Genomic DNA, 12,322 nt, shown 5'->3' on the forward strand with positions numbered 1-12,322 from the left:
TTCTGCCAGTCCTGTTTTTCTCTATTGTAAGTCTTTAATGGCTCTCGGAGCCCCTGACCCAGACGTTGAATGGTTAGGCTGATTGGATTAGCAATGAGTTGATTCTCTCAGTCTGGGGCAGGCAGTCTAAACTTGCATACCTAATTTACACGCTTTGTTTAGAGTGTCTCCACCTCTCGGTAGGTGAGACTCTCACCCTTTTGTCTTGGATGGCTCTTGGAACTGGAGCCGATTGGCCACACCCTCAGTCTAGGGTGTGTTTTCTAAACATGCTTTATTCAGAGTCTCCGCCTCTATGTAATCCCTCCCCTCTTTGAATGTGTATAACTACCATGAATACTGTATTTAGATTAGACTTGATGAACTACAGACTTGGAAGAATAAATCTCTTCTGCTTAAAAGATACAACCCAAGCCTCCTGGTCTTGCTTCGATGAAGGAATAAAGTTTCCAACACCATCATCAAGTACTTGTAATAACTGCCGATTGCGATCTAAAGTGGATTTTGATTATATAATGGACAGACATGCATTATTTGTAGTGTTTTATAATAGACTGAATGCTACACCTGCTTAGCATTTCCAATGTAAACATCCTTTACTGTTATAAAAATACCTCGAGCCTCGTGATGTGATCAATTATACGTAATATGATCGTCAGGTTGCGTTTTTAGACATATGAAAGACCCCTAAGGCTGCCTTCGCAGTGGGAAAAGCTTACTTGGGTTTGGAATAGAGCTGTACTTCTCTTCTCTTACCATAATGAATGAATATCCGATCCAGAGGCTTCTCCAGTTTGGTGGACAAAATGGTGTAGACAAGTCTTGACTGTGTAGTGCAATGGCTGGCGATGAAGCTTCACACACCACACACCTGCTGATGTGTGCCTGAATTTCCATTCCTTTTATAGGCGTCATAGAAATCGGGGCGGTTGTAGACAGCCAATAGGATTTTTCGTTGCGGCTGGAGTAATTACAGGAGTCCATATCACAATAGGAGAAGGGGATGGTGCTGAACATCGGTACACATGAACCTGCCTGGCCTGGTGAAAATACACACAAAAATAAGTTTGAATATGTCACATGTCAATGTGATGTGTTGATATCAGGGTTTTTATAGTAAAAAAAAAAAAAAAAAAGTTTTAACTCAAATAAACTAAAAAACTAAAATAACTAAATACAACTATATAGACATTTAAAACAATAACAAATAAAAATGACAAAAACACAACAAAATTACTAAACCGGACTAAAACTTAAATGAAAACAGAAAATACAAAAATAAAAACTAATTCAAAATATTACAAAAACTATAATAGTATCTCAATGATTAAAATAACTAAACTTCTCTGTTCCAGAACCTAGTCAACATTTAATGGAATCACAGGCACTTTTGAGTGTGACCGTGTGTATTAGCCACATACCTAGGTCTTGTATGTGTCCTCTCTTCTGACCCTGCATATATAGCAGGCTGTACCCGGTCCATAACGCGGTTAGGCCCAGGGGACAAGTTGGCACACTCTCAGACTGGCTGTGTATCACCACAAGGAAGCCAGAGGAGCCCCCATTGATTCCAGGAGGACCCTGATCACCATCTGGTCCCGGGGGTCCTGAGATAGAAAAAGTGATGGACAAATGGTTGGGTTGATGAATGACTCGATGTGAGTCATTCTGGATAAAAACATCTGCTAAATGAATGAATGTAAATGCAGTTGATTAATGATTGAATAGAAGGAGGAAAGAAGATACAACAGTGTCAGGCCTAGTTGAGTCAGTAAACACTCTTTGGGCCCTATTTTAACAATTTAAGTGCATGGTCTAAAGCGCAGGGCGCAAGTTCACTTAGGGTGAATCCACTTTTGCTAGTTTAACGATGGGAAAAATGGTCGCCGTGCCAGGCACATGGTCTAAAGGGTTGTCCCTATTCTCATAATGAGTAATGGGTGTGTTTTGGGATAACGTGCGTTAAACCAATCAGAGTCTCATCTCCCATTCCCTTTAAATGCCAGTTGCGCTCACGCCATGGCAGATTCACTATTTACATGACGGAATTTGATAGTGGAAAGGCCGAAGCCGTCTCCAGAGCGCAAACGGAACTACTCGTGCGCGAGGTAAAAGTTCACAAGCAGACCATCTACGGGTAAACCATATCTTTATGTACACAATAATAATCTTTTACATTGTAATCCTTTTATTTTAAATATTTGGCATATTTGTGTGCTGCTGTGCGTCCCTGTGTTTAATAAGCAGAGTGTACGCGTGTTGTGGACCCGCTTATAGGCGCACATTACTAACGCGCTCTTTAAATAACAAAAACAAATATTGCGCCATTGACTTTAGACCAGGTTTCAGTTGGTCAATTGCGCAGTCTATTTCTGTTGCCTCAAAATAGCAATGTGCCAACAATGCGCCAGAACACACCTCGTTTTCAGACCAGCACGCCCATGGGCGCAAATGCATTTGCTATTTAAACAACGTGGTGCAGGACGTGAAAATGATAACTGCGTCGGGCTGAAACTAGCAAAAAACACTTGCATCGCGCTGCATTGCGCCGGGTGTAAGATAGGGCACATCAAGTTGTTAACAGTACACAAGTACATACCCTGAGAGCCTGTTGGTCCTTTTTCGCCTTCATATCCAGGGTTTCCAGAAGGTCCGTCTGGTCCTACTGGCCCAGGAGGTCCAGGGAACCCATCAGCTCCCTTCGGTCCCTTCACACCTGAGCAGAAAATACACTGTAAACTCTACTAGGGTGACCACCTGTGATTTTGCGGGACTACTTCAATAAAAAATCTGTGGTGCTTTTTTGCAAATATAATTTAGCAATATAGTCTTTGCATTCAAGAATTAGGGTAGTGTTAGTATTATTTATATACTAAGTTAAATTGGACTTTATTTGTATATTTTCAGTGCTTTATTTTCGTAATGTGCTTTTGTTTTATTATTTTTTTAAATATAGCTTTAATTTCGTTTTTCATTTATTTCAGTTTTAGTAATTTCCGTACTTAAGCTTATTTATTTCAGTTAGTTGCCAAGGAAACATTTTAATTAAAACATTTAAATCATTTTATAATTTTTATATTTTATTTTAACTTAAAGCTGCACTCCTTAACTTTTTTTGTGTTCAAAATATCCACAATTTATATAATAAGCGAGTACATCATGAATCCGTTTTCCAAACCGTGTTTTTGTCTGAATCACTACGTTACACCTATAATAAGTGTTTACACTCAGACTGGTTTCGGGTCGGCACCACTGTGGAGTAGCCCAGTACCTGCGTGACTCGTCATAGACATAAACAGAGAGAAGTAACTCTGGCTACAATGTTCTTCTGCAAGACGCATGCAGTTCTGTTTATAAACCGCTAGAGCGCCAACAGTTACAGACTGCAGCTGATTTAATGAATTAACTTAGTTTAAACTTAACAACAACAACACTGCCAAGAATAGGAGATACTTCATGATCAAATGAATCCTGGTTACAAATATACGCCCTGCTGTTGTACCTTTCGGTCCCTCACTGCCATTAGGTCCGTCTTCTCCAACTTCACCATCTGGGCCAAATGGACCACTAGCACCAGGAAGGCTCGGAGAAGGATAACAAGGATTAGAACGTCTGACATCGCCAGGCTCTCCTTTTAGACCTACAAATACAAAGGGAGAGAGATTGGGGTATACATTATAACTTTATTGATTTATAAGATGGCCAACTTGATGATCGGAAGGCTCCACAGACCTGTGTCCCCTTTCTCTCCTTTTGCACCAAAGGGTCCTGGGGGTCCACAATCACCCATGGGGCCACAGGGTCCCGGAAGGCCCATAGGCCCACATTCCCCGTTTTCACCTGTGGAATAATAATAATAGAAAAACCTAAATCACAAAACTGCTGGAAAGCATATAGTTTCACAAAAAGTGCATGTATAGTGGCACCTTTTAGACACTTAAGGCTGATTATTTTACCTTTTGGACCTTCTGGGCCCTGATACCCTGGCTGGCCGTTGGGCCCAAGGCATCCTTTTTCTCCTTTATATCCTGGTAATCCAGGAACACCTGGGATACCAAAATCACCAGACACTGCAAAGACATAGCCTGGCTCTCCCATCTCTCCCATGGGCCCTGGAACAGCAAAACACAGACCATGCACATAATACATAATCTTATACATAAACACATACTGCCATCCACCTTAGCTCTCAAATCTTATTTGTATGCATCAATTGTGCCACGCCAGGATTGACATCATACACTTTTTTAATGAAAACTCTTCTTCAAATGACCACACACACCTGGAGGTCCATCTAGCCCAGGGAAACCCTGTCCTCCAAAAGGTCCAGGTTTAAGAATCTTACATTCTTCACCACGAAATCCAGGAGGACCCATTGGACCAAGATCACCTATTCAAAAAAGGAAAGTACTTTCTAAGATTAAAGTCATTTCTGCACCTGAAAATTGTGAATTTACACTGGTATCTAAAATGATTGGTGTCATAATTACAAAAATAGCCGGTAAAAAATACTTATGGCCGGTGCATTTTCTTAAGTCACCGGCCATTGGCAATTGTGGCAAAAAGTTAATTTTAGGCCCTGTGTATAACTATTCGTCGATGCCTTGCTCTGGAGGCATTCATATGCATATATATTTGCCCTAGTGATGTCACAAATATCCCATAATATCCAAACGAGTCATTTTTGGAGCTTGATTAAATAAAGGCTTGGTTTATATTGAGGAGAATATTTTAAGCTATGAAACTCACAGGATGTTTTAATGGTACAAAGACCTCTTTTGTGTGAAAAGATGTCATGAACCCTTCAACAAATTGAACCTCATTGTAAAGTGTTACCCATTTATTTAATAAAAAATAACACCGTTAATTTTGAGAAGTATTATTACAATTTAAAATAACATTTTTCTATTTAAATGTATTTTTAAATGTAATTTATTCCTGTAATGCGAAGCAAAATTTCCAGCATCATCCACTCTTCAGTCACATGATCCTTGAGAAATCATCATAATATGCTGATTTGCTGCTCAAGAAACATTTCTTATTATTATCAGAGTTGAATTTGCTGCTTAATATTTTTATGGAAACTTGTCACGGTTAATAGGTTGAATAGGATTTTGAGTCATATACCATGGCATCCCGGCAGTCCTTTTGGACCTTGAACACCATTTTTTGATATCCCACTCGACCCTGGGTCTCCTGGATCCCCCTTGTCTCCAGTCAGTCCTGTATTGCCTCTATCACCTTTTAAACCCAACCCTAAAGCACAACGAAGGAGAGAGGGAGTGAGAGGGATGGCAAGCACTTCTGACAGCACAAATGATTGCACATGTATCTTACCTCGAGATCCAATCTCACCCTTGACACCCTTCAGGCCATCTAGCCCATGAAGCCCTGGGAGCCCTGGAGATCCTGCAAGTGATAAATTAATTATCAAAAAAAGTATGTTTAAAATGCACGGTTTCAAGTTTAAAATGTATACATGATTGTTCTATTTTTAAAATTAACGGCAGCATCACTTTGTTTGTACATAGCATAAGTATTCAAACCTCTAAGGCCAGGGCGTCCCATGTTTCCTTTAGGGCCTGGTGGACCTGAAGACCCTCGAGCACCCTCTGGACCATGTCTTCCACACGGACCTGGGGGCCCAACCACACCTGTAAAGCAGAAAGAACACTATTTGAGAACACAGCAAAACTTAATATGGTGCATGACTATGGAATTGAGATGATGTAGGCTTGCTGCGGTAGTCATAGTTACCGGTGTCACATGGTATTCGGCCAGTTGGACAACGAACTCTAAAATTTTAAACTGAAAGCATCTGCTCTGCTCCAGAGTCACAGCACAGTCAGCAGGAGTTAGATTTCAATTAAAAGTGGCGGAGGATTTGGTCACTGTCCCCCCTAAACCCCTGTGTTATCGGTAATACCTTTGTTGTCACAAGTTTATTTACCGGTGGGGACATTTCCTCATCGTGACATCCCTAGTCACAAGTGCACATTTATCCACTATTTTAGAGCCAGATTGATCCGTTTAACAATGGGTATTTTACCAGGAGGTCCACAATGGCCAGGGTTCCCAGGTGGTCCAGGTGGACCCCATCTTCCATAAGGCCCTTGTGGTCCAGGGTCACCACAGTCTCCTTTGTCACCGGGGGGAGCTATTGGGGAGAAAAGAGATGTTTCTATAGCTCAGAACTTTTTTAAAATGCATTTCTGTATTATAGAAATATATATTACAAGAAGGGTTAATTATATGAAGTAAATGTTAAGAAAACCATACCTGACACGCCTTTTTCTCCAGAGGGCCCTCTCTCACCTGTTCGTCCTGGCTCACCAATAGATTCACCTTTGTCACCTATTCAACACAGTACAAGGAGGTTTTGCAATAGATCTCATTTCACATAAGACTTAAAATGTGCAGATTTAATATATAATGATTGTGTAGTGTTTGTAAGGGTTGTAGCTTTGACTACATACATTACTGTTGTTAAGGTTTGGGGTCAGTACGACTTTATCATATCGTAAGAAAAATGAATACTTTTGTCCACCAACAACACATTTATTTCATCAAAACTGAAAGTAAACGCTGATACTTTGTTAAAAAAGAAATCTATTTCAAATAAATGCTGTTCTTTTAGCTTTCTAATCAAAGAATCCTAATAAAAGTTACCAAAGTAGTACAAAAGTAGTGTTGGTTTGAGTATGCAAGGTTTCAAGCATTGTATTTTACCTTTAGGACCATCTAACCCAGGGAAACCAGGGGTTCCTGCCATACCAGTCAATCCAGGATCACCCTACAAACAAACGTGTTAATGACTAAATCCTACATTTATGGTCAGTTTATCTACACAACTGTTAATGTACACTATCTGTGTCTGGGTCAAAGACAATCAAACCAACAACAAAACTCAAATAATTTGGCAAGAATTAAAAAATAAGATTCATATAAATAAAAGACCATCCACTCACTGAATCACCATTTTCCCCTGGGAATCCCACAGTTCCCTTCGGTCCAGGTCGCCCACATGTGCCAGGCTCACCGGGAGACCCAGGAACGCCTGGCGGTCCACGAAAGCCACTTTCAAAGCCAGGAGGTCCATTAAGTCCTGGATACCCTGGTGATCCAGGCGGACCTGGTTCACCCTTATTGCCTGAGAATTAATAAGTAGAAACTACGTGATCTGATGAAGGACTTTTCTATCAAAGTTAGAAACCAACATAGGATCTGAGGCCCTGTTTACACCTGGTATTAAGATGTGTTTTGGTCCATCGGATCACAAGCGGACGACGCTAAATACAGGTGTAAACAGCTGTAAAACGTTTTGAGCTTGTCCACTTTCGACCACTTTCAGAGGTAGTCGAAAATGTATTCGGCCGGATTGCTTTCGTAGTGCAAACACTTATGTGGTTGAATGTGTTCGAACAGCCACAAAACATCGCTTACTCTCCGCATACTGACTTGATGCATAAACATAGTTTATGTCAGATGGGTTTTAAACTTTGTCAGCTGAAGACCCAAGTTTAGTTTGGAGACAAAAATGTATCTCTTACCATTCCTGATTACTAACTGTCCAATTACATGACATTACGTGTTATAGGGTTTTAATGTCAGAGCAGAAACTAAAGCTGCTGCTCCGTGTGTTTTCCCGTCGTCTCTGGTCATGTTCATATGTAAATTGCATGAGCTTATTTTGTCCATTAGATCCAAAGATCTGAAAAAAAAAACATACATTTACCCGCCCCTCGAAGAAATCAGGACAGAAGTGTTTGAAAGTGGACAAAAGAGATGGATTAAAACACCAGGGGTAAACGGGTATGTGTCTCCCTCGTCCCTCGTTTGGTGATCTGATCGACCAAAACGCATCTTAATACCAGGTGTAAACAGTGCATGAATATCTGTTACAAATTTACCCCTTTCTCCACTGAAACCATTCTCCCCATTAGGTCCAGGTGGTCCTACCCGGCCTTTGACTGGCACTGAAATCACATCTCCTGGAGGTCCAGGAGGCCCAATGCATCCTGTAAAGAAAAAAATTGGTACCTTTAACTGCCATCATCACATTAGACCTGACCTAAAGTATGACAATATGGTGTTTCACACTGTTTTGAAGTACCTTTCTGGCCCTTGGTTCCATTTCTCCCTGGGAAACCTGGAAATCCATTCAGACCACAAAGGCCTTTTTTTCCAGGAGCCCCTAAAGGGCCTGTCTGCCCTGTGTTGCCAGCACAGCCATCTTGACCAGGAAATCCAGGCAAACCTGAGATGTTATATGATAGGTGAGAATCATGTGTCCCACTGACACCTTCTTTGTTTTTTGACTCTAAATATCTAAAGCACACACATTTAAAAGGAAATTACAAAGAAATTGGCCTAACACATTTTAGTGTTGAAGCTAATGTCAACATAAATGTAATACACTAACGTTCAAAAGTTTGGCAAGACTTTACATTTTTTATATATATATATATACTTTTAATTTGACAAGGATGCATCAAATTGATCAAAAGTGACAATAAAGACAATAATGTTACAAAATATTAAAATTTTAAATAAATGCAGTTCATGTGTAATTTCTATTCATCAATAGTAATAAGACTTTTTTTTTGAGCATCAGATCAGCATATTAGAATGACTTCTGAAGGATCATGTGACACTGAAGACTGGAGTAATGATGCTGAAAATTCAGCTTTACCATCACAGGAATAAATTACATTTTAAAATAGAGTCACAGTTATTTTAAATTGTAATAATATTTCACAATATTACTGTATTTTTGATCAACAGCAACTTTGCTGAGAATAAAAGACTTCTTACAAAAACATTTTAAAAATCTTACTGTATAGCAGTACATATAGAACATTGATAGTAACATCCATCTTAACTGTAAATTGTTTCAGGCAACCAAAATGTTACAAACCACAGTTAGGCATTTGTTTAAATAAGGTCACATAACAGGGTACATTCATTGAATAAACTCTCTAAAGCAGCGGTCCCCAACCTTTTTTGCGCCACGGACCGGTTTAATATCAGACAATATTTTCACGGACCGGCCTTTAAGGTGCGGCGGATAAATACAACAAAATATAAAAAATATATAAAAAATAATTAAATATAATAATAAACGTGAATCCAATGTGTAGGCTTACTTGCAATTTTATTAGCAGGGTACTCGTAATATCGCGCCTAAAGACAACTGAGAAAGCCTGAACACAAACAAAAAGCCCCCCAAAAGAAAAAAATCTCCATGTGCTGATGCGATGTAAGGGTGGCGCTGCCAATAAAGCACCTAAAAGCTGTCACAAAGAACCGATTTTAAGAACCAAAATGAATGATTATGAATATGTAAAATATAGCAGGAGACATTTTAATTGTTTAATAATAAACAAGTGTTTTCTGTGCAAAGATGAAGTTGACAATGCTGACTCGATCTTCGCAGTATGCCTAGTGAACGCGCCAGAGAGAAATGCACATTTCATACGAATTACATAAGCAGAGAACAGTCAGTTTTCTTTTGTTTTGAATTGTTCTGTTTAAAATTAGACATTTCAAGCTTTCTATGTCTCAGGTCTGTGAGGCAAGTAGGCTACCTTATACGCTGAATTTCGGTTAATTTATGAGATCAGCTCCAGTTCACGCGCCCGCGCCTCCGTGTCCTGATTAAATATTTTCTATTGTATTTACTTCTTATTAAATCCAGGCAATTGGGTGATGAAACATTGATTAAAATTAAGATACAATTAATACAAAACGAAATACAATTTAAAGACAGGCTTTTTGCTTTCTGTCTGAGGTCTCTGTGAAAGTTTTAAAGCAGTCTTTTTGTGCCGCTTTCAGAGCGCTCACGTCCGTAAGGGTGAACTGTCCCATCCGAACAATTATTATTATTATTATTATTTATTATTTATTTTTTGTGAAATAGGCTACATTTCTAAATGAATGCGACTTATAGTCCAGTGCGACTTAGGCTATATTATGTTTTTTCTTCTTCATGACGCATTTTTTTACTGATGCGACATATACTCCGGAGCGATTTATAGTCCGGAAAATACGTTAAGTTATATATTCTTTCTGTGAGGCCCGGTACCAAATGTCCCACGGACCGGTACCGGTCCGCGGCCCGGGGGTTGGGGACCTCTGCTCTAAAGCACATCAAGACCTGTGGAAAGACTCTTTACCCTTTGGTCCAGTAAATCCAGGATTTCCATTGTCTCCTTTGAGTCCTGAAGGTCCCTGAAGGCCTGTGCATCCTTGAATGCCTGGGAAACCAGTCTTACCAGGGTCTCCTTTAGCTCCAATACCTTGAGGTCCCTGCTCCCCGAGTGATCCTTTCTCTCCAGGGGTGCCTAACACAGAAAAGTGACATTATTGTTATTGGAACAATCCTAACAAGCTTCTGTCGATATAGTGGTCTCTACTGACCTCTCTGTCCACTAAAGCCTGGTGGTCCTGTCTTGCCAGGTGGACCAGCTTGTCCTTTGTCACATTTTTCTGGTCTCCCACCTGGGAAACCAGGTGCCCCTTGTTTACCATCCTCTCCTTTTTCCCCTTTTCTTCCAGGACGTCCTGGAATACCTGGTGTACCTGCAGAAAAAGTTATTTAATTATTTTAGTTAATGGACCTGACTATTGTGAACTTATGACTAACAACTAACTAGACTGTGCAAAACAACTTACATCTTCAAAACAGTGACCTTTAAATACTATTTCTTTCTTTATATCATAATCATATTGCTGTTCGCCAGATATTATTTAACTGTCAATGCAGTACCTTGCAGTCCAATTGGTCCAGGAGGTCCAGGTACACCTTTAGGGCCCTGACATCCCTGAATCCCAAAGGGGCCCATCGGTCCTGGAACCCCAATAACACAGTCTCCAAAAGACCCTTTCAGACCCTGGGGTCCACGAAATCCAGGTGTGCCAGGTGAGCCACTTATACTGTTGCCGTCGGGGCCAGTGTCACCTGGATCTCCTGAATATCCATCTGGACCTGCGGATGATATGGCAGAGATATTAGATTTATAATACTTTTCTAATGGATGCGTTCTAGTCAAGCTGATACTGTGGATATATTATGCAGATACAGAGTAATTAATAAACGTATTTTGAATTAGGGGTTGACATAGTCGACATCGACTAGTCGCTGATGACGTCATTAATGAACAAATAAGCCTGAACCTCGAGCTGACACTCGAGTGTGGGTTGCCTTGTGCACAGCTATGGTTGATATTTATCAATTTTGAGCATTCAGATGGTAAAATCAAACATATCTAGTGGAGCGCTCTCTGAGTATGCATTTATTTGTTATTTTAACTGTTGGAAACAGAACGTAAAAGTGGACTTAAAAGATTTCTTATCCTGTTGCCTATTATCTTCTTATTATCTTCTTCCTATTTATTATCTATTGCCATGATCAGCAACTGGCCGACGTCGAGCTTAAAGTGTCATGGCAGAGCATTAAAGTTGACTAGTCTGTGCAACCCCTATGTTGAATAGAATCAAAAAGGGTTTATTCAAGTAATGCATAATCAAGTAATCCATAATGCATAAAGTTCAACAAAAATGAAAATGCACCAAAACCTCAAACATGTGACTAGCTCTCAAATTATAGTTATAATCTCTACCTCTCAGTCCGCTACACCCAAAATCACCAGGGTCTCCGTTCTCTCCTTTGGGACCATCTGGTCCAGTATTTCCTCTGTATCCTGGATTTCCAAGTGTACCTTTCTCACCTGGAAGGAAAAATTAAGGTTTTGCCCATAAACTGTATTTGATCATTAATCAGCCATCTGAGCTGCAAAATTCATACTGCAATTTGAAGACATTCAACACTGTCACACAACAGAATTTCTTAATTTGTCCAAAACATTTTACGACAAAACATCAATAACTATGTCACTAAGTCTGAGTAATTCATGAATTGAGTTAAATTATGTATTAACATTATGTCAGAATGGTTGTCTGAATGTCAGCTCCAGAATTACTGGCACCAAATAATGAGCAAAAGCGAGTGTGTAAAATATAACATACAGGGAACCTTTGAGAAAACTCTACACTTTAAGGTACATTATTGTTATTCCTTCAGGTGCATCATTTCTTTTTTTTCCAACCATCCTTCTTTCACACTCTTTCGTCAGAAAATATTTGAATATATGTTACCTTTAAATCCAGGCATTCCTTTGCAACCAGGGGCTCCAAGAATGCCAGGCCCACAGGGCAGTGTATCACCTACCAAGAACATCAACAATCAAATGACCATCCTCTACCTTACTTAAACTATTGTTCATTTGGGGTCAGTATGAATTTTCACGCTTCTGAAATAATT

The 12,322-nt window shown here is 39.8% G+C and overlaps 1 protein-coding gene across 1 annotated transcript in view; it reads right to left on the minus strand.

Moving 5' to 3' along the window:
• The window catches only part of col4a4 (collagen, type IV, alpha 4), a 73,642-nt gene that overhangs the window by 3,669 nt on the left and 57,651 nt on the right, over positions 1-12,322 (minus strand). The window contains exons 27-47 of the mRNA XM_084419538.1: positions 12,157-12,225; positions 11,622-11,729; positions 10,769-10,987; positions 10,420-10,581; positions 10,176-10,343; positions 8,114-8,257; positions 7,911-8,018; positions 6,969-7,150; positions 6,730-6,793; positions 6,280-6,354; positions 6,050-6,157; positions 5,547-5,654; positions 5,338-5,409; positions 5,128-5,256; positions 4,283-4,390; positions 3,957-4,112; positions 3,733-3,840; positions 3,503-3,640; positions 2,600-2,716; positions 1,422-1,607; positions 757-1,040 (exon numbers count right to left, since the gene is read on the minus strand). Of these exons, the coding sequence (XP_084275664.1) occupies positions 757-1,040; positions 1,422-1,607; positions 2,600-2,716; positions 3,503-3,640; positions 3,733-3,840; positions 3,957-4,112; positions 4,283-4,390; positions 5,128-5,256; positions 5,338-5,409; positions 5,547-5,654; positions 6,050-6,157; positions 6,280-6,354; positions 6,730-6,793; positions 6,969-7,150; positions 7,911-8,018; positions 8,114-8,257; positions 10,176-10,343; positions 10,420-10,581; positions 10,769-10,987; positions 11,622-11,729; positions 12,157-12,225 (2,813 nt within the window). The remainder of the gene's footprint in view (positions 1-756; positions 1,041-1,421; positions 1,608-2,599; positions 2,717-3,502; positions 3,641-3,732; positions 3,841-3,956; positions 4,113-4,282; positions 4,391-5,127; positions 5,257-5,337; positions 5,410-5,546; positions 5,655-6,049; positions 6,158-6,279; positions 6,355-6,729; positions 6,794-6,968; positions 7,151-7,910; positions 8,019-8,113; positions 8,258-10,175; positions 10,344-10,419; positions 10,582-10,768; positions 10,988-11,621; positions 11,730-12,156; positions 12,226-12,322) is intronic.

This window comes from Rutilus rutilus (assembly GCF_951802725.1).
Source record: "Rutilus rutilus genome assembly, chromosome: 9".
Taxonomy (NCBI): Eukaryota; Metazoa; Chordata; class Actinopteri; order Cypriniformes; family Leuciscidae; genus Rutilus; species Rutilus rutilus.